This window comes from Cherax quadricarinatus, chromosome 66 (assembly GCF_038502225.1).
Source record: "Cherax quadricarinatus isolate ZL_2023a chromosome 66, ASM3850222v1, whole genome shotgun sequence".
Classification (NCBI taxonomy): Eukaryota; Metazoa; Arthropoda; class Malacostraca; order Decapoda; family Parastacidae; genus Cherax; species Cherax quadricarinatus.
The window spans coordinates 17,081,931-17,102,960 of NC_091357.1; the positions used below are offsets into that span (position 1 = coordinate 17,081,931).

At 41.0% G+C, this 21,030-nt stretch overlaps 2 protein-coding genes across 2 annotated transcripts in view; one reads left to right on the forward strand and one right to left on the reverse strand.

Moving 5' to 3' along the window:
* Coq8 (ubiquinone biosynthesis protein COQ8, mitochondrial) overlaps positions 1–21,030 on the reverse strand; it is a 62,325-nt gene that overhangs the window by 37,259 nt on the left and 4,036 nt on the right. The gene's annotated exons all lie outside the window — the stretch shown is intronic.
* LOC128704211 (N-acetylneuraminate (7)9-O-acetyltransferase-like) lies at positions 767–18,557 on the forward strand. Its single transcript, XM_070099131.1, has 6 exons — positions 767–820; positions 11,423–11,720; positions 12,563–12,869; positions 15,436–15,628; positions 16,532–16,695; positions 18,255–18,557. The coding sequence occupies exons 2-6, from the start codon at positions 11,428–11,430 to the stop codon at positions 18,549–18,551; spliced, it is 1,254 nt and encodes a 417-aa protein (XP_069955232.1). The 5' UTR covers positions 767–820; positions 11,423–11,427; the 3' UTR covers positions 18,552–18,557.

Below are 21,030 nucleotides of genomic sequence, written 5' to 3' on the forward strand. Positions count from 1 at the left end.
AATCTAGCCAATCTTCTGCCCTACTTCCCTTATTGTGATGCAGCCTGACGTTGTGAATCCTTTATGAGATAGTCATACTTTTAAATGCTCGTTACAGACATACTTTTAAATTCTCGTTAGACATACTTTTAAATGCTCGTTAGATAGACATGTTTTTAAATTCTGGGTTGAGCACATAATAAATAATTTCCATAAAATTTTCTTTCAGCAAAGCTTCAATAATCAGCTCGCTGTAAGTTTTTTGAACGTCCTGGATATTAACCTTTTAAAGGGGGATTCCGTGATGCTGTAGGGCTCGTGGTCCCAGGAATTAGAGCTACATTTCTTTCTAGAATCGAACCTGATTACCTCCCATTCCTCAGTCTGTACGACCCCTAGCAGTCTTCAAGGAGGCACTAGACAGGCACCTAAAGTCAGTACCTGACCAACCGGGCTGTGGTTCGCACGTCAGCTTGCGTGCGGCCAGCAGTAACAGCCTGGATGATCAGACCCTGATCCACAATGAGGCCTGGTCTCAGACCGGGCTGCGGGGGCGTTGACCCCCGAAACCCTCTCCAGGTATAGTGAAAGGCACACATGTCTCAGCGTATAATATGACGAGTTCATAACAGCCTAAATTTGTTCACACCCTTTGCATATGTAATATTTTTAAATAAATATTGGATTTCTAAGTATGTGTCCAGCTAGCCTGGGGTACGCCACCTCTACTATCTTACGTCATCTTAACGAAACAACACTTTCCTTGTTACTCCACTGCAGTTCCCGGGCGGGTCCAGACAAGGCTACTTACACCTGCTTCTCTGCTCACCTAACAGTAATTGTAAGTGTTTGTGTGATAGTTACTGTGGGATGTCTTCTGGGCAAAAGTAACAATGCATAAGAAACTGGTAGTAACCTAGGTGTTAGATAACAGATATCTACATACTGTTGTGTATTGAAGAGACGATGATTAAAATATTATAGGTAGATTATTATTATTATTATAATCAAGGGGGAAGCGCTAAACCCGGAGGATTATACAGCGCCGGGGGGGGATGTGGAAGGCATTCAGGCTTAATTCGGGGAACTGGAGCACAGATCCAATTCCCTAAATCAAGAGCCCCTCACCAACATCAAGAAACCTTCCTTGAGGGGTATTATAGGGAGAGCAAATCTGCAAACAGGTCTTATAATTAACAACACAAAAGGTGTATTATAATGGGCGATGAAACTTCAGCTGATTATGACGCTTGGAATAAGCAAGGATATATATGAATAGTGAACATATGGATAGAACAAGTGAATGATAAACAAATAGTTAATAAGGAACAATTGGATGAAGAACAAGTAAATGAAGATTTTATTCGGATTATTAACCCGAAGGGTTAATAACCCAGGAAAGGCACTTAGGCTTATTTCCAATGAGGTCCTTTGATAAACTTTCCCAGGAAGCAACCAATAACAGTCAACTAAGAACTATGTACCTACTTACTGCTAGGTGAACAGGGGCAACAGGTGTCTGTTGCACAAGTGTCTCAATTATTTTGGGGCAACAGGTGGAAGGATACATGTTCAACATTTCCACCCGTGCCGGGATCAAAACCGGGTTCTTCAGATGTGAGCCGAAGGTACTGCCACTTGATAAACAAGTGGATAAGCAACAAAAAAAATAAATGAGAAAAGTGGATAATGATTAAATACAGTGGGTATAAACTAGTAGTAGATGAGGAACAAGTAGCTGGGAAGATAGCTGATACGTGGCTGGGAGATGATGATGAGCTAAAATTGGAAAAAAAAAAGAGAAAAATACAGAAAGTGGGTGAAACATATATTTAAATATTTGAAAAGAATCGGGCAAAATAGAGAAGAAAAGAAGTACCAAGAAGAGATGGAACGGCGGATGGCAATGACGCTGCTGTGTGGATTCCACAATTGTTAGGTGATGCTTTACAACATTACAGGGCACTGACGATATATCCTTAATGAAAGGGAGAAGCGATAAACCCGTAGTGATCACAGCGTCTGGGGTATGGGAGATAATCAGGTTTGATCCAAGGAAAAAGGTTGTAGCCAAAATTCCTTGAATTAAGAGCCTTTCACAGGCATCAAGTATTGTATTGTTGCACAGGTCACCTAGCAACAAGCTACCGGTAGTAGTAGTAGTAAGCGTGCGTGATAGACAGTGGTAGTTTGTCATGCATGTGTGTGGCTTGGTTAAGCACAACGACCCGGTGGGGCCCCTTTACAAAAGTGTCGTGTCACTGTGTAGACTAACAGAAGTGTAGCTTCTGGAGTGTAGTTGCTTTCTAAGGCTCAGCCAAGACACACAGGTAGAGGAGGCAAGACGTACATGGAGACAGCCGTGAGAATATAATAGTACACAGTACCGTTAAGACAAGACAGATTCGTGCAACAATGGGGTAATTTTATTCCTAAATGTTTCTCCTACACAGTAGGCTTCTCCAGTAGAGTACAGAGGAGGCAGTAGAAGCAATGGAGATGTTAAAACTATGTAATCAGTTCATCACCCTCGTAATAGTAGTATTGAAGTGGTCAGTCCTTCAGACTGGAGAATTGTTCCACAGTCTGGAACAGTGTTCCAGGCTGAAGGACTGGCCACCTCAAAACTACTACTACGAGGATGATGAACTGATAACATCATTACTTCTCCACTGCTTCTACTTCTACACCTCTCTATCCGACTGAAGGAGCCTACTGTGTAGGGGAAACGTTTCGAAATAGATACCCAACTGTTGCACCTGTCTTACTTAATCTGTGTCCAGGCAGAAGTTGAAGAATCAAACGTTACAAACGTACAGAAAGACCAAGCACAAAGATTATTAGAACACTGACAACAGATGTAAGGCGACCTTACCCTCACCTGAAAAAGAAACCCGGGTTCTTTCGATTTCTAGACAAGCGCTCTATTTCTACACTAAGAACACCTACGGTCAATAGTGAATAGCAGTGATCAAAGAGAAAACGAGAACTATCTCAGTCTGGGAGATACAGTGACACATTTAATATCATAGTAAAGAACGTTGTGATTATTCCGTGCTTATATTATGCTGTGTATTAGCATCTGCGTAGTGTATCAGTGTGATTAATGTTCAATCTGCATTTTTATGCAGAGGGCCAGTGAAATCGTTACATCAGGCGAGAGATATTTATACAAGTGAGGCATTAGTTTAACGGACATTCGGAATCAGTGAACGGCATTTGTTACCAGACAAGGTTCTGGAGTACGTTAAATATCTGGAAGGTTACTCTCAACCAGCGGAGGACCTAGTTCATACAATGAAAAGCTGTAGTTACGGGTCATACATATAACTAAATATGCGTCAGGAAACACTTGTTCTGTTTTCTGACGAATTAAATGTTACCATTTACCTGCACAACTAAGTGATGGTTGTAATGTTTCTATAACTGCATGTGAAAAATCTTCGTAAATATCACTTGTACCTGTAGCACTGCCATCAGTGGTTAGGAGAGAGATAAGTTGATACCAACATAAAGGGAATAAAGACACTTATGCACAATCCAGTAAGATGCTGAACTATGCATCAGTGGCTGTATCCACAGTATCACCGTTCCTTCAAAAAGGGAAGTTCACTGTGTTATCTGCATTACCATTATTTTAATTCTCATGATTAAAACGGCGTTACAAGCACTCCCTTTTGCTGTATAATGTACAGTGACAAAATAAACAATAGTAACAAAACTGAGTGAATGAACGATGTCAGAATTATCTTGGGAGTATCAGCAGTAGTGTGTAAGGTGGCTACTTCTTGTCACTGTTTTACTCCTAGTTTCCCGCCACACAACTACTACGTCAACGTTACTTCACCTGTGGAATATACTTTGGTAACTGATACCGACAAATTGATTTAGAAAGACACGTGAACAAACACTAGGACGTATTAGAAAACGTTTAGGTCCTGGGACCTTGATCACTTTTTAACACGGTGAGGAATGCTGCTACTAGTGGGCCCCACCTCTCCTGTAGTCAAGATTTTCTGCCCCTCACCTTTGGCGGTGTGTCTTCATTTTTACACTTCAACTTCACATTGTTCCAGATCTATGGAGCAGAACTCTTCATTATTATTATAATAAAAAAGAAGCGCTAATCCACAAGGGCTATACAGCGCTGCAGGGTAGGGAAGGAAGCGAGGGCATTGGATGGCAGAAGGGAGGAGGGATGATCAGTAGGTTACAGAAAACAGCGGGGCAGGGGATAGTACGGGGGTAGGGGGTAGCAAGAGATTGAAGTAGAAAGGGCTGAAGGTATCAGAATTTGTGAAGTCAGTCAGTTGTTGTCAAAAAGTCAATGAGAGAGTCTGGATGAAAGGTTGGTCCATCAGCGAGAAGGGAAGGTAAAGAGAGAGCAGCAGAGCGAAGACGACGACTGAGGTAAATTTTGCGTGCTCGTTGATAAAGTGGGCAGTCCAACAGAATGTGGCTGACTGATAATGGAACTTGGCAATTCTCACAGAGAGGAGCAGGGCGCCTCTCCATGAGATATCCATGAGTAAGATGAGTATGGCCAATGCGAAGACGGGAGAGAGTAGTCTCCCAACCTCGACACTGGTGATAAGAAGACGGCCAGTAACCTATACTCGGTTTAATAGATTGAAGTTTGTTGCCGAGCATAGTAGACCAACGTTGTTGCCAACGGGTGTGAAGTTGGGAAGATATTGCAGCAAAATAGCCCGTAAATGGAATACCTCTACATGAAACTGGTAGGTCATGTACTGCTGACCGCACAGCAGTGTCTGCCTGTTCATTGCCCTGTACGTCAACATGACCAAGGACCCAACAAAAAACAATATCTTTATGCTTGGTAAAGATGCGGCGTAGCCAAAGTTGGATACGGAGGACTAAGGGGTGAGGTGTATCAAATTTCTGTATAGCCTGTAAAGCACTAAGGGAGTCTTGAGACAACCACAAATGATGACACAGGCATAGATGCAATACGGATAAGTGCTGTAAGGATGGCATACAATTCAGCAGTAAAAATACTAGCTGAAGATAGTAAATGCCCTTGTACGACGCTGTCCGGAAACACTGCTGCGAATCCTACGCCGTCAGAAGACTTAGAGCCATCTGTGTACACAGCAATGGCATGAGAATGAGTGAAAGAGGTCAAGAAAATGAGAGCAGGAAGCGACCGTAGACAGTTGGGCTTTCGAGCAAGGGAGAGAGAAAGAACAGACTCGAACAGCTGGAACTTCCCAGGGGGGTAGGGAAAAGTGAGATGCTACATGTACATAGAAAGGTGGTAATTGAAGAGAAGACAAGAGCGAATGAAGGCGAAGAGAGAAGGGACAGAGTAAACAGGGGCGGCGAACAAATAAAGAATGTCTACTAATATCAGTGACCATTCTATAAATGGAAGGATTGCGGAGATCACGAGAGCATACATAGTAGTGAAGGCAATGGGCATCACAGCGATCGGATAAGGATGGAACGTTCGCTTCTGCATAGAGGCTCTCGACAGGGGAAGAGCGAAAAGCACCAAGGCATAAATGTAATCCTTGGTGATAATGGGGTTAAGGCTAGAGAGAGTAGCAGGAGATGCCGCTGAATAGATCTGGTCACCATAATCAAGTTTCGATAAGATAAGGGTGGAATGTAGGCAAAGGAGGGTTCGACGATCAGCTCCCCATGAAAGATGAGCAAGGGTTTTAAGGAGGTTCAGCCGGCTGTGGCAAGTTGCCTTCAGAGAGGTAATGTGAGGTTTCCAGGATAACCTACGATCAAAGAGGAGGCCCAGAAACTTGACTGTATCATGTTCAGGGATACGGGAGCCATAGAGGTACAAAGGATGATCGGAGATGACAGAGCGTCTAGTGAAAGTAATTTGGTGGGTTTTAGTGCTGGAAAATTTAAACCCACGTGTGGTGGCCCAATTGGAAACACGGTCGACTGCATGCTGGAGAGAAACTGTAATAAGGTGACAGTCAGCGCCTGCACAGGCAATAGCGAAGTCATCAACATAGAGTGATGACCAAATATTTGATGGAAGACTAGAGGCCAAATCATTAATAACAAGGAGAAAAAGTGTTGTGCTCAGAACACATCCCTGGGGGACACCTTCAGCTTGGATAAAGTCCGGGGAGAGCACATTATTAACCCGAACACGGAAATGCCTGTCAGTTAAAAAGTTCTTAAGGAAGGATGGTAGATTGCCTCGAAGGCCTAAAGAGTGGGCTTGGGCTAAAATATTATACCTCCAAGTTGTGTAATATGCCTTCTCAAGGTCAAAAAATATGGCAATAACTGAGTGGTTATTCGCAAAGGCATTACGAACATACATATCCAAGCGTAGTAAGGGGTCTATGGTAGAACGTCCCTTACGAAAGCCATATTGACGAGTGGAGAGACTGTTGTGTGTCTCTAAATACCACACTAAACGTCTATTTACTAGGCATTCCATCACTTTGCAAACTGCACTGGTAAGAGCAATGGGACGACAGTGGGAGGTTTCATGTCCCGTAGTGCCTGGTTTGCGGAAAGGGAGAACAATGGCGGATTTCCACAGCTGTGGAAGAACTCCTTGTGACCAAATAAGATTGTAAAGGCATAATAGGACTGCAAGGGCTGACTGATGTAAATGTTGTAGCATACGAATATGAATGTCGTCGGGCCCAGCTGCCGATGATCGGCAAGCTGAGAGTGTTGCCTCCAGTTCTTGAAGTGTAAAAGGCACATTATACTGTTCTTCTCTGAGAGAAGAAAAGTCCAAGGGTGCTAACTCTCTGGCAGACTTTGAGGAAAGAAATGAGAGGCATAGATGGAGTCCCTGAGAAATACGGACCAGATGATTGCCAATTTCATTGGCAACATCTAGTGGGTTTGCTATATCAACACCGGCAACCCGCAGAACAGGAGCCGGGTCAGGAGAATATTTACCACTCAGCTTCGTTCTTTTTTCCAGACTGCACTCATAGAGGAAGCAGAGGTGATGGTGGAGACATAATCTTGCCAGCAAGTGCGTTTAGCATCACGAATGACACGGCGAGCGATCGCACGCTTCTGCTTAAATTCAAGAAGTCTCTCTGTGGTTCTATTGTACCGGTACCTGCCCCATGCAGCGCGTTTCAAACGTACTGCACGAGCACAAGCAGGAGACCACCAAGGCACGCATTTCTGAGAATGCCTGCCTGAAGTTTGGGGTATAGAATGAGAAGCTGCAGTTAAAACGGAGGACGAGAAGAGGTGTAAAAGCTCATCGATGGAGGACGAAGAAGGAACCTCTCTAAAAACAGTTAGGTGTGAGTAAAGGTTCCAATTTCCCTGATCAAATTGCCAGCGTGGGATGCGAAGAGGTGGTGAATATGAAGGGGAAGTAAGAATGATTGGGAAATGATCGCTGTCATGTAAGTCCGGAAGAACAGACCAAGTGAAGTCTAATGCGGCGGAGGAAGAGCAGACTGAGAGATCGATGCAAGAGAGAGTGTGAGTCCGAGGATCAAAATGGGTGTGAGTACTTGTATTTAAAACATGGAGGGGGTGGGTGGCAACAAAAGCCTCTAACTGAATGCCATGGGAATCACAGTGAGACACCCCCCAGAGGAAATGGTGGGCATTAAAATCACCAAGTAACAGAATCGGTGGTGGTAATGACGAAACAAGAAAGGCAATATCCAGAATAGATAATGCCCGAGAAGGAGAGAGATATAAAGAACAGAGCGTATACCACCTATGCAAGTGGATACGGGCTGCTGTGTAATGCAGCGAAGTACGAACAAATAGCTGATGGTACGGAATATCAGTGCGTAGAAGAAGGGCACTTTCATTAAAGGTCCCATCAGGAAAAGGATCTGAAGAATACAATAAATTATAGCCTGAAATGGGAGAGATAACAGCAGAGTGTAATTTTGGTTCCTGTAAGCAAACACCAACAGGGGAAAACTGGGAGAGTAACATCTGAAGCTCACCCCGATTACCCCTGAGGCCGCGTATATTCCACTGTAAATAGGCCATGATTGGCAATGATAAAGATACCTGAAATCCGCAGGTAAGGGTTCCTACGGACTAGAGGGGTTAGAAAAGTCCACATGCGGAGGCAGTGGAAAATGTTCAAGCAGCGAAGGAACGGTGCGCTGTGAAGAAAGGAGTTGCGCAGATGGAGTAGAGGAGAGAGAAGGAGCGGAGGGTGGATCAGTGTCCATTGATGGTTTGGTCTCTGCAATATATTCAGAGATTGCTTCAAGTGTTTCAGAATTCAGAGACGTCATATGGGAGACAATATTGGAAATGGTAGGGGGAGGATGAGTAAAGATTGGAACTGTAATGGACTACCAAGGTACGGGGGGACGGAAGGGTGGAGGGAACTGGAGAAGCGTGGAAGGGGACAGAAGAGGCAGAAACCTGGGAGGTGGCAGAAGAGGAAGAAACTTGGGAGGGAACAGGGGAGGAAGGTACAGTACGAGGAGGAGGGTGAACCTCTACACTTGTAACAGAGCCAGTGAGAGGGGGAGAACCAGGTACAGAGACAGGGAAGGGAAAATGAGGAGGTGGAAGATGGGTAGGTGTTAACGGACCTTTTTTTGACTTTTGAGAAGTAGAGGGACGATTGGGAGGAGGTGTCATACGAGATCTCGTCGCTACTGAGGCTTGTGAGAGAGAACACGAAGAAGCAAGATCAGACTGAGACGTTGAAGTAGGGACGTCTGAGCCGAGGACAGCAAAAGAATTAGCTACAGGAGTGACTATGGGAGAGGTAACCACAGAGGTGGATGCAGAAGATGGAATACCAGAAGTGGGGGGAAGTTTTGAAACACGGGAATAAGAAACACGGGGTAGTCTCCCTTGGAGGCGGAGATGAGAAACTGCCATGGCATAAGGGAGACCTTCTGCCTCTTTTAGGTAACGGATTTCCCGCTCGTTTAAGTAGACTTGACAACGGCGAGAGTACGAAGGGTGAGCCTCATGACAATTAAGCCAAGAGGGAGGTCGATTGCAAGACGTATTAGAATGGTCATCGGCACCACAGACTGGGCATTCGGCGATAGATCTGCAATATTTCGCTGGATGGCCAAATCGCCAGCAATTTCTACACTGTTGTGGTGTAGGGATCACCTCTCGAACTTGTAACCGATGTCCTGCTACATAAACTGAGGATGGGAGTTCACGGCTGTCAAAAGTTAAACGAGCCACATTGCTTGGGTATCGTCTCCGCCCGTGGGCAGGAAGAACGTAAGTGTCTACCTTGAGGATTGGGAGATCTTGGAGTTCCAGCTGTTCAAGAATGTCAGTGGCACATGTCTGGAAATTTTGTTGAACTATGGTATGGGGCAGAATGATGGTACCACTACAAGAATTGAGGGAATGATGCTTTTCAATAGTTACAGGAACAGTATCGATATGGGAAAGACGAGAAAGCTCATGAGCCTGGGTAGCATTCTGTACGGTGACGATGCGCGTACCGCTCTTAAGAGCATGAAAAGAAATATCTTTACCAACATGGCGTAGGAGTGCCTTGCCAATACTGTGGTCAGAAAGATAGGCAGTAGAGGAAGTCGGTCGTAAAGTGAAGAATTTAGTCCATTGTGCGATCTGAAACTGAGCGTGGAAAGGTAGTGAAGGACGTGTCGATCTTTTCTGAGAAGAACGAGAAGGTGGAGAAGTATCATCAGCAGGTAATTGTCGTTGTCGTTTAGGCGTGGGACCAGAGTTGGTCCGACGTGGAACAGGCCGGCGATTCGAAAGTTGCCGCACCGTAGAGGGAGAGGCCGGAAGCATAGTCAGAGGAGAGCGAAGGTCAGATAAATCGAAGGAGTCAGTCGAGGCCTCAGTACCTGAAGCGGGTGAGGCAACAGCACCGGCAAGAGGTACAGAGGCATGAGGAGTGTCCGAAGAGTGGTCCAAAGACGAGGCGGGGTCAGAACGGGGTGCGGTATCAAGAAGGGGCCCGGGGGTAGCAGGTTCATGGACTAGGGCTACCATGGTTAGGTTACTTCTTTCTTTTTGTTTTTAAGAAAAAAAAAGAAAGAAGAAAAGAAAATAAAAATAAAAAAAAGAATAAAATAAGGGGGGAACGGGGAGGGATAGTTCCTAGGAGGAATGAAAGGGCCAGAAATCTCCCTCCGTGCCCAAGAGGACCTCAGCACTGCAAGTAGCGCAGATGCAGCATGGAACCCGTGCCATACCCTACCCATCATGCCAGTAAACCGGCAATCCGGGATAGGAACCTCACATCTGCCGAGCTACCTCGGTGGACAAAAGAGAGGGCGGCCGGAAATCTGCCACAAAGCATACCTCCTTCGGCCACCACCCCTGGAATCCGAAAGGTGGCTTCCAGAGATATACCCGTCGCCCGAGAGACACCCGAAGCCACCCTCTGGGATACCAGAGAGGGATCAGGACATCCCCAGGCAATCTAGATTCCACGGCAAACTACGCCACTGCCAAGAACCTCAACGGGATGGACTCCAGTACCCTTTCCCCTACCTAGGAACTAGCGTGCCTGTGAAAAAAAAAAAAAAAGGCCAAAAAGGAAGGGCAAAAGGGAGGGGTGGGGAGGAGGAGGAGGAAAGGAAAAAGGGGAGGATGGGATAGGGAACGGGGGATTTGGGGGTAATTAGGTTCGGTCTGAGGAAGTAGACCGACAGGTCTAATTCCTCAGACCAAGAGCCTCTTCACCACGCCAAGGAGCCCCCCTTGAAGAGGAACTCTTCTCCAGGCTGAGGGATTGACAACCTCAGAACTACTTCGGCGAGGGTATTGAATATCAGTGTTATATTCACATGTAACCGTCATAAAGAATAGGGTAGCAAAACTCTGCTGGTGTATCCAGTTTTGTTAAATAATAAAAAAAAAAGTACTGCATCTTGTCGGTATTATACACTATTTATGTGCAACTTGTCAGACCACAACATCATGGAATCTTGGTACAGAGGACATCCACACAACCTTGTTTTTTACTTCTGTACACCATTCTGATATTCGGTCTGTCACACACTGCAACACAATAGCATCTTGGACAACTTTTTCAAGTGAGAATGGTTGGATTTGAGAGGGACATGACCTCTCAATAAATACATTCTTTATTCTACCATTGGACAACACCTCTCCTGACAGTATGTATTTCAGGCTCCATACTGTCGCTTAAACTTCACATTGTTTCAGACTATGGAACAAAACTCTTCTCCCGGCTGAGGGACTGACCACCTCAAAACTTCGTCTTCAAGGGTGATGGACTAATTACATTGTCTTCACATCTTGACTGCTCCTGCCAATTTTTTTTGTTTGTACTCAATTGAAGATTATTTTTTTTTTATAATCAAAAAGAAGCGCTGAACCACAAGGGCTACTCGACTGAAGAAACCTAATGTGTAGGCGAAACGTTTCGGAATATAGATGCCTAACTGTTGCATATGTTTGGGACAAAATGTCTCCTAATTATGTCAAGTGTTGCATTTGTATTTTTATTCCACAGAATACATGTACACACTCAGAAGAGCCTGGTTGTGGTGGCATGGGCAAGGGGGTGGCTGGAGTGGGCAACAAATGTGGTACTGCCTGCTCGTGTCCTGGGTTGTCATCACTACTCATGTTATCCTCTTCACACCAAGCCACACTCAACGTTCATCATTAAATCAAGCCTGTTATGACTATAGTAACGAAAGCAAGACCTATCATCTTCCCAACACATGCTGTCGACTCCACATCTACACCAAAGAAGATGTTCTTGCCTGTGTTCATACAGCAACAGATAATTGGACTCTCCCGAAATGGTACGGTAATATGCATAGGCTTACTGTAGTTTGAGGGCCATGCATTTTTGCTTATAATCCTAATGTTATGAAATATAAATGAACCTGAATATTATTATTATTATTATTATTATAAAAAAGAAGCACTAAACCTATGAACCTGAATAGCCTGATAATTATTCACAACTTTTAACATTGTCTTTGTGTTATGTAGAGATGGCCCTTAATGGGAGGAGCTTTAATTCTGAAGGGTTCTTGAGCCAAAGAATTAGAGCTATTCTCCTATTAGTTCAAACCTGAATACATTCCATTTTGCAGGCACTGTATGATCACTACAGGTTTCATGTTTCCCCCTGATTATAATATCTGGAGATAAGTTTTATATATGTTATGTGGTATAGATTAAGGTTAGACTGTCTAGTGGCAGGAAATTCCAATAATACTCATTGTGTATCTTCAATCCCAAAAGTTAATACTCTTAAAAATATGTAACAAGCCAACTTTTATTTGTCAAAGATGGCAATTTATCCTACATGTCTTAAATTCAAATATCCAGACCCAAGAGTGTGTTAGACTCATAAATACTGTAATGTTCTTGGGTAGGTAATAATTATGTATAAAATACTGATAGATTGAGAAAGACAAATGCAATTACATAAAACTTTATTGTGACTGTAAGGTCCCTGTATGGGTGAAACATGTCAATAAAGTTTACATGTAACTGCACTTATGTCCGTTTTTCATTGTAAAGTCCCTATACTGACTAGGCAACTTGCCCTTGCTAGGACCTTGTACAAAAATTTGACATTCCAGAAATCAGACAGAAGCACGGGAAAAGTTTAATAAAAAAAAAATGTTTCCAGGTTTTTAGGTAAAGAGGTAAACAAAAAGAATCCTAGTGGCAAAAGTCAGGGCATGGAAGAAAAGGACCACTTCCATAGCCCAAATGAATACCTGTTACACTTCCATCAACCCAAAATCAAAAGATCCCCCCGAGCACCTCATCCTGAAGCAATATACAAATTCTCCCAGGATTCATCAAATACTTCCAGCTTGTCCAAAGGATGGTTGTGGGCAATTGTGGGAGACTCAAGAATGAGACAGTTCTTCAGTGCTTTGGTGACTCTGCTTAATTCTCCAAGACTAAAGTACAGAAAAACATCAACAGGGGTATAGAATTTTCTTAGTTATAGGTTCCCAACCTGTGGTCTACAGACCCATACTGGTTACATGGGAAAGCTGCATAGCATTACAATAATAACTCCAGTTGACCACCACTTATCTGTAGTCTAACTATAGGTAGACTTCTTAAGGATTAACCTCGAGTGACTAAAATGCTTCTCAGAAAAGTTATCAAATGCTGATCTAATTTTTATATACCACCGAAGTCTCGGGTAATACTCCAGTCACCCACACCACATTACCTTAAAAACTGCCATTACTACTGCTCAGGAGAAAACGTGCAGCTGTGAATTCCATATTTACTGGACACCAAGTTCCATTATTATTATGTTGATAAATCAACTCAGTTTTATGATTCTACACCTATTGTGTAGTGACTGATAAGAATTGTTTGTAAGAGGTGTTAGAAGTGCATTATTTGCAGACAGTATTCCTGGCAGCTTAATCCTTTATATGCAGTAGTGAAGAGAGATTCACTAATATTGAACAATAAAGTAGAATTACTACATACCTTGGAGCATGGTGTGTGTGAAGCCCATGATACTCTTATGTAAAAAACGAATGTTTATGATTGAAGATACGGAAAGAAAAACTTCTGAAATACCATGTTATTATGAAAGTGATTGTGTTAATGTGTTAAGATTGAATTAGTGTAAATTTGTAATTGCTCTGCTAGCAAAGATGATAAACTGGTTTCACGGGAATTACAGCAAAAATGTGCATCTTTCTGGGAAGATTTTGAAAAAGGCCAGATATTTTTACAAAGAGCTAAATATTGAAAAGACAGTCGACTATAGAAACAGTAGCTGCATAAGTTCATTAAGTGCTACAGTACCATACTGTACTTGTTTTGTTAAAAAAAAAAAAGTAAAAATAGCATCCATATACGATAATGTTGTTGAATAATGAAGTACCACAATATTGGGATGATATTCTTTATTTGGTAAAAGAACACAATTTTAACTCCCAAGCAAATCAATAATGCAAACAGGCAGGACTATTTTGAAAATATATTGTATGGCAATCTCTCATATGCAGCTATGATAAATTGATGACTGGGGTGAAAAAAAGAAGAGACTAATTAACTATGATGCATTTACATGCAGCTGGCATTAAAATGCAAATTACTGTTCAGATAATTGGAAAAAGCTTTTGCCCATGCATACTCAAGGGTATAAAATTTTGTCAGTTATTTAACTCACCAATCAGTCCTGGATTATACAAGAATCTACCGGTCAATGTTTTCTTAAACATTTTGTGTACTAGGCTAGGAAGCATTGCAGAAACATTTGGTTTCATGTGTTATCTAACTGCACATTCTTAATCCAGTCCACAGATCAAGGAGTAATTAAGAGCTTGAAAACAATATGCTATACTGTACTGAAATAAAAATTAGGGGCTATGACAGATTTGGGAAACAATGCACCATTAAACCCTTAACACATTTGGACTGTATGACCCTTGTGGGTTTAGGGCTTAGTTTTGATTGAAATAATCAGGGAAAAATCCACTATTAAACATTCACATTAAAACAATATACAATCCTTAGAATGCGTGGTACAAATCTGACGACAGTGATTAGGATACTACTGTATATTATACATATAAGACTTCATTTCCAACTGCAATTCTGAATGTTATAGAAAGTCTCTGGGCTCTTGAGTTCACTATAGTGGTGGTTGACTGTAGTTGCCAGTGGTAATCTGCTCAAATTTGGAGCCTGAGAAAGGTCTGCACAACAAAAAGAAGGTTGGGAACCACTGTTTTTAAATATTAATAATTAAGCCTCTTTTATCTACAGTAATTTTTAATTAATTTCAGAATTGTGCTGATTGTTCTTATAATTACAATACAGTTGGGAAATTAAATAAAAATGAGAAGAGGAATAATAAAATATGTTTTCAGGTGGATAGATTTTATATTTTGCCCTGAGGGATGAGTTAATTGGGCAGCAACACTCATCCAGTGACAGAACACTGCCAGAAAGGCAGTACATACCAACCCAAAATAATTGACATGCCATTGGTAATATTAATGCCATCCTTGTCTCAGTATAGTAATCCTGACACGCTGAAAGGAATGTCCCTCGGAAAAGTATACTATACAGTATGTGAATATGTGAAAAAATGAGAGCCTTTTGGAAACAAGGGCTTTGAACAAACTGCTCAGATGTAAGTGAATGGTTCAAGGCTACAGTACTGAAAGAATCAAAAGGAAAGGAGGGGTAAAAAAAAAAAGTAGAAGGTAAGAGGGAAATAAGAGTAAATTGGAAAGATAAATGATTATTGGGATACGAAAAGTTTAGCAGTGAATGAAGTTGCTACTTTTCCAAAGTTAAGAATGCTTGCATGCGATATGACATATGAAATCCTGCTTCACAGGGCTCGTATTATTGTACCCTAAAGTGATTACACAGACATTACATAAAAAAAGCAAGCATTCATTATTTGTAAATCATAAATATGTTACATTTAATGACAACATTAATATCCTAAATCCTATGAGATTTCAAATGCTTACATCAAGGCTAACCTTATTCATCTTGCATTTTTAGGGAAAATGGCGCAGCGTGCATGAATTAACTGAAAACTTACGCATAGGCAAATTACATGAAGACATTGAGGTGTACCACATGGATGTACCTTTACGAATCGTATTTCACTGGGATCCACTACTGTTACACCTGCCAAAACTCATGCACCAATGGACAGACAATGAACAGCAGAAGCCAACTTTGCTGATTTTAGGTGAGCACAGTACTCTACTCATGAAAAACAGCACTGGAAGTAAAATATTAACTAATAATAGTAATAATCTTTATTTCTACAAGTACATATACAAGGTATACAGGCCTGGCTGACATCAGTGACATACAGTAGTCTCCCCATATCCAAGGGGGATATGTACATTCCAAGACCTACTGTGGATACCCAAAACCGTAGATAGTAGCGAACTCCATATAAAAGTAGTTTTTCGTCGACGTACATACCTATGATAGTTTAATTGATAAATTACACACAATAAGTGGAGAATTAGCACTTTTTCACTGATGGGAAGCACTTCGTGGCTTCTCTTAGGCTTTGAAGAACTGCCACCATCACTACTTTTGTCCTTTGGGCCATTATTAAGCAAAATTAGGGCTTATCTTTGGGCCATGATAGACCGTGGATAACAAACTGAATCCGTGGATATGGGGTTTCTACTGTACTACTTTTAAAAAAACCCTTGTTATGCAGAGATTTTGGGTAAATTAGGTCAGTTTTGTCCCCAGGATGTGACTTACACCAATCGACTAAAACCCAGGTACCTATTTTACTGATAAGCAAACATGGACAGCAGATGCTTTAAGGAAACATGTCCTAATGTTTACACCTATACTGTACCAGGGATCAACCCTCGGACCTCAGTGTGTGAGCTGAGTGCACTAGCAATTGAGGTGTGGGACAGCTTATCAATATATCTCTGCTGAAAATACCTGGCATGTGGAGCTATACAAAATGGATTACTGCACATTACATATAGTACAATAAAGAATTGGAAGTAAAAAAAAAAAATGGTTTGATTTAGTAAGGAAATGCCACATGTAGCAGATATTATCTACTCCTGAAAATGAAAATTATGCCCACAATGTGACTTTACCTACTTGCAAGGTTCAGGGCTTCACTGGATGAGGACGACCCTTCACACATACCGTTCTGCTGGACCTCAGGCTGCATTAGACAAGTTTAAACTACATATGGACACACTCCTTCCCCAGTTGGTCAGCTTTGCCAAGTCAACCTACACTATTATACAACTACAAGACCACATACAGGTAACAGCCATGTTGTACCTCTTAATATGGCCTTTACATAATCAACACTGTCTTAAGTTACAGTGAATGGTGTAAATTAAAACTCCCCATTGATTCTTACCTTAATTATTTTATATTTATTTATTATGTTTAGGCTTAATTTCCAACTAAATGATGTATAATTAGTATGCAGTACAGTACCATAGAAAGAATAAATTTCCTTGTCTTTATATTAATTAAATTTACTTAAGACTTTACATTTGATTGATTCAAAATTAAATTTTTAAAGTTGATTATGGCAATTAGTAAAGCATGTACTCGTCAAATACAGTACATAATTACATTCACCCTTTAATTTTGTTGTGTTTCCACTGTACACATCAGTCATTACAATACCAGTAATTCTTCATATTCCATTGACACCATAATACAGTTGAGCATGAAAAGTTCAGATTGATCTGGGCCAGAGGTATTCTGAACTTGTGATCCATCCTGTCTTAACAGATTGAGAATATATATCTCAGTTTGCTCAAATTATTAAACATTCTGCTAGTTTGCCTTCCATTTTATCAACTGAGAATAAGAAACTATCAGAACTACCCTATAAAGTCCACAGAAGTCAGTAGTTTGGCCAATTTTACACAAAATTCAAGAAATTCCAAGTTTAAAACAGAATCCCAAAATCACTGTCGGCATATTACACTAGCCCTCTTTTTTAATCCATCATTGCACAAAATATTGATGCTCTCACCCTATTTGTAGGATAAAATATAACCAGGATTGATTGGTCATGGTTTGGAGTATCCCAATAATTGCAGCAGATCTAGTAAAACAGACCAGGGATTGTACGGGGAGCCTTACCCCTCCTCAGGAAAATCGTCCAAAATCTAATATTTATGCCACCTTGAGCCCTATTTCAAGCTACTTCCAGTCCTGAAATCGACCAAAATCGTCTCTATTTCAGTAGTATATCTTTCTTTCTATTAAATGATAGCAAGAAACAGCCAATAAGTCCATAAAAACCATCCTAGAAAACACCTCAAAGTTGATATTTTAAACCATACATAAGGTCAAAGGTTTACTTTTCCCATCATGTACTGCATGGGGCAGGATTTTTTTAATACTGAATACACTCACAGCACATACCCATTCTCTCATGTCTAGGCCAAATTTTACCACTCAACATATTTGAGGTAACAGTACATGAGTGACACTGGCTTTGCTAACATAGATCTGTTTAAGAGATGGTGAAAGGGTTAAATCGAAATCAATTTAAACAGTGGACTGTAACAATAACAGACAGATCTGGATTAAACAGCTTTGTCCATCCACAGATTTTATCCAGTAAATCAGGCTCTGTTAAATCAAAGTTTCACTGTATAGGTTAATATACATTAATCTAACTAAACTTAACCTTATCATGAATAATGAATATGTATAGTATTAAAATTTCATCAAGAGAGTACTGAAATGCATAATTTGCAGTTCATTTGAAACTGGCTGCCTGAACTGAAGAATAGATAGTATCAGACAAATTCTGATGTATGTACTGTATTATTCTTTTTCCTTTTCCTCTAAAGGAATCACACATCTTCAAAAAATACCAAGGGGCCTACTCCAACAACAACATCGACCTGTATAACAACTTTATCTCATCGAGTCTTATAGGCTCCAGTGTTGCCGTTTGGGATAGTAACATACCTTTCTCACAAGCCTATCATGCCCACTGTTTAACAAAATACAGAAAATCATTTGATATGTTATGGGATTGTGATAATCCTCTGCACACAGGATTTGTCATGGTAGAGAAATATGCCAATATGTTTCTTAATGATATCTGCAATTTCTATATTGACTTAGATTCCACCTATTGTTGATGTGAGTGTGGGTCATGTCTTGTTTTCATTATTTTATGTTAAAATTAAATAAATTAAAATATATGAAAATAATAGTTTGTTTTATGTACTGTACTAGTCTATCCAAATTATAAAATAAATTTAACATGTGTCTATATCAACATGCATCCTGTTACAGTAATATCACTTGTCAGATGCATGGTAGGAACTGTAGCTCAACTTCTTTAACCAGACCTGAAGAAGGACCGGGCACTGTAGTTCCAATTCTTTAGTTAGGGATGTAGCAGGTCCAGAAACTGTACCTAAGTTTTCTACAATAGGCATGTAAGTCCAGGAAATACAGCTGGTTTGTGGGTACACATTAATGCCAAACCTGTAGCCACTTGACAACCACTTTGAGAAAACAGCAAAAAATTTTTAATTCCAAGATTTTTATTTTTATACACTGATTGCACTTTAAATTAATCTTTAAGTGTTATTTCTTAGTATGGAGTCTATGGTTCTTTGTGGTATTTTATCCTGATTCTCTGTGGTAATTAGCAAGACCTTTTAAATTTTACCCTGCATACTAATAAATCTGCCTCGGTGGGAGACGGCCGACTTGTCGAAAAAAAAAAAAAAAAAAACTAATAAATCTGTACCATATAGAAGAACACAGTCTTGGTACCATGAACATGAAGTGTCAGTTGAAAGTTACACTAGCTACACCTCTGTATTTGCTGAATTAGAAAATACTGTGTATGAAATAATGAAGACAAATTGTGCAACTGCCAGTTTTCAACACGAGTGACAACGCTACAACTTATGCAGTCATTAAGAGGAGAAAATACCTTTAAGAAATTACCTGGAGTTTATCTGGAGAGAGTTCCGGGGGTCAACGCCCCCACGGCCCAGTCTGTGACCAGGCCTCATGGTGGATCAGAGCCTGATCAACCAGGCTGTTACTGGTGGCTGCACACAATCCAACGTACAAGCCACACCCCGGCTGGTCAGGTACCGACTTTAGGTGCTTGTCCAGTGCCTGCTTGAAGACAGCCAGGGGTCTATTGGTAATCCCCCTTATGTATGCTGGGAGGCAGTTGAACAGTCTTGGGTCCCTGATACTTATTGTTATCTCTTAACGTGCTAATGACACCCCTGCTATTCATTGGGGGGATGTTGCATCGTCTGCCGAGTCTTTTGCTTTCATAGTGAGTGATTTTCATGTGCAAGTTCAGTACTAGTCCCTCTAGGATTTTCCAGGTGTATATAATCATGTATCTGTCCCGCCTGCATTCCAGGGAGTACAGGTTCAGGAACTTCAAGCGCTCCCAGTAATTGAGGTGTTTTATCTCCGTTAGGCATGCTGTGAAGGTTCTCTGTACATTTTCTAGGTCAGCAATTTCATCAGCCTTGAAAGGTGCTGTTGGTGTGCAGCAATATTCCAGCCTAGATAGAACAAGCAACCTGAAGAGTCATCATGGGCTTGGCATCCCTAGTTTTGAAGGTTCTCATTATCCATCCTGTCATTCTAGCAGATGCAATTGATACAATGTTATGGTCCTTGAAGGTGAGGTTCTCCGACATGATCACCCCCAGGTCTCTGACATTAGTTTTTCGCTATATTTTGTGGCTGGAATTTGTTTTATACTCTGATGAAGAGGACGACAAAATTCTGTGATAATCACATTTTTCCAGCTTGGTATTTATTTATTTATTAATTTGAACATGATACAGTGAAGTACAAAAGAATACAGTAAAATGCAGCATGCCAAAGCCACTTGAATGCATAGCATTACAGGCAGGCTTAAAATTAACTTAAGATTAACTAAGCAATGATATATTCAGTGGTACAAAAATTATTGTAAAACAGAAGATTGAATACACAATCAAGACTGACTTCTCATACATTTCCATTACTTGAAAAATAACAGAATGGAAGAGACAGTTGAGAGAACTAGTAAAACTGGTAAAGGGCAGCATAAACCTTTGTCATAGAAAGGCTTCTAACTCACACCTAGAAATCTTTTGGCAGCATTATAATCTGTCTTGCTTCATTATCAAGTCATAACTGTTTCCACTTGATAATGGTTTGTCTTGGACCATTATCAGGTTACAACAGTTGTGTGTTGATAATGGTATAAGATAGTTCATAATGCTGTTTAAAGTTAACTCTCTTAAGTCTGGGATATTTGTGCTATGATATTATCATCATTACCAATATACTGAAAGAACAAGTGTTAAACCTATATGGGTCATACAGACAATCTTAAGTGAAACAACTGGCTCATGATGTCTTGCCCATGAATGGAGTGAAGCTGGAATGGGGACCAACCATAAGTGGCATTCTTGTTGTTCATAATCTACATTAATGACCTTGATGAGGGGAAGTAATAGCAACATAGCAAGTATATTCTCTGACAACAGAAAAATAAGCAGGGTAATAAATTCAGAGGATATAGTAAAACTTGAGAAGGATCTGTATACATTAATGACATGGATCAAAATGATGGCAAATGCA

What these genes read in the sequence shown, in the direction of transcription:
- LOC128704211 (XM_070099131.1), top strand. Translation starts at nt 11,428, where the DNA reads ATGTACACACTCAGAAGAGCCTGGTTGTGGTGGCATGGGCAAGGGGGT. An exon ending in GCCAACTTTGCTGATTTTAG is followed by an intron (nt 15,629 to 16,531) that starts GTGAGCACAGTA and finishes CCTACTTGCAAG; the next exon opens with GTTCAGGGCTTCACTGGATG. An exon ending in AACTACAAGACCACATACAG is followed by an intron (nt 16,696 to 18,254) that starts GTAACAGCCATG and finishes TTTCCTCTAAAG; the next exon opens with GAATCACACATCTTCAAAAA.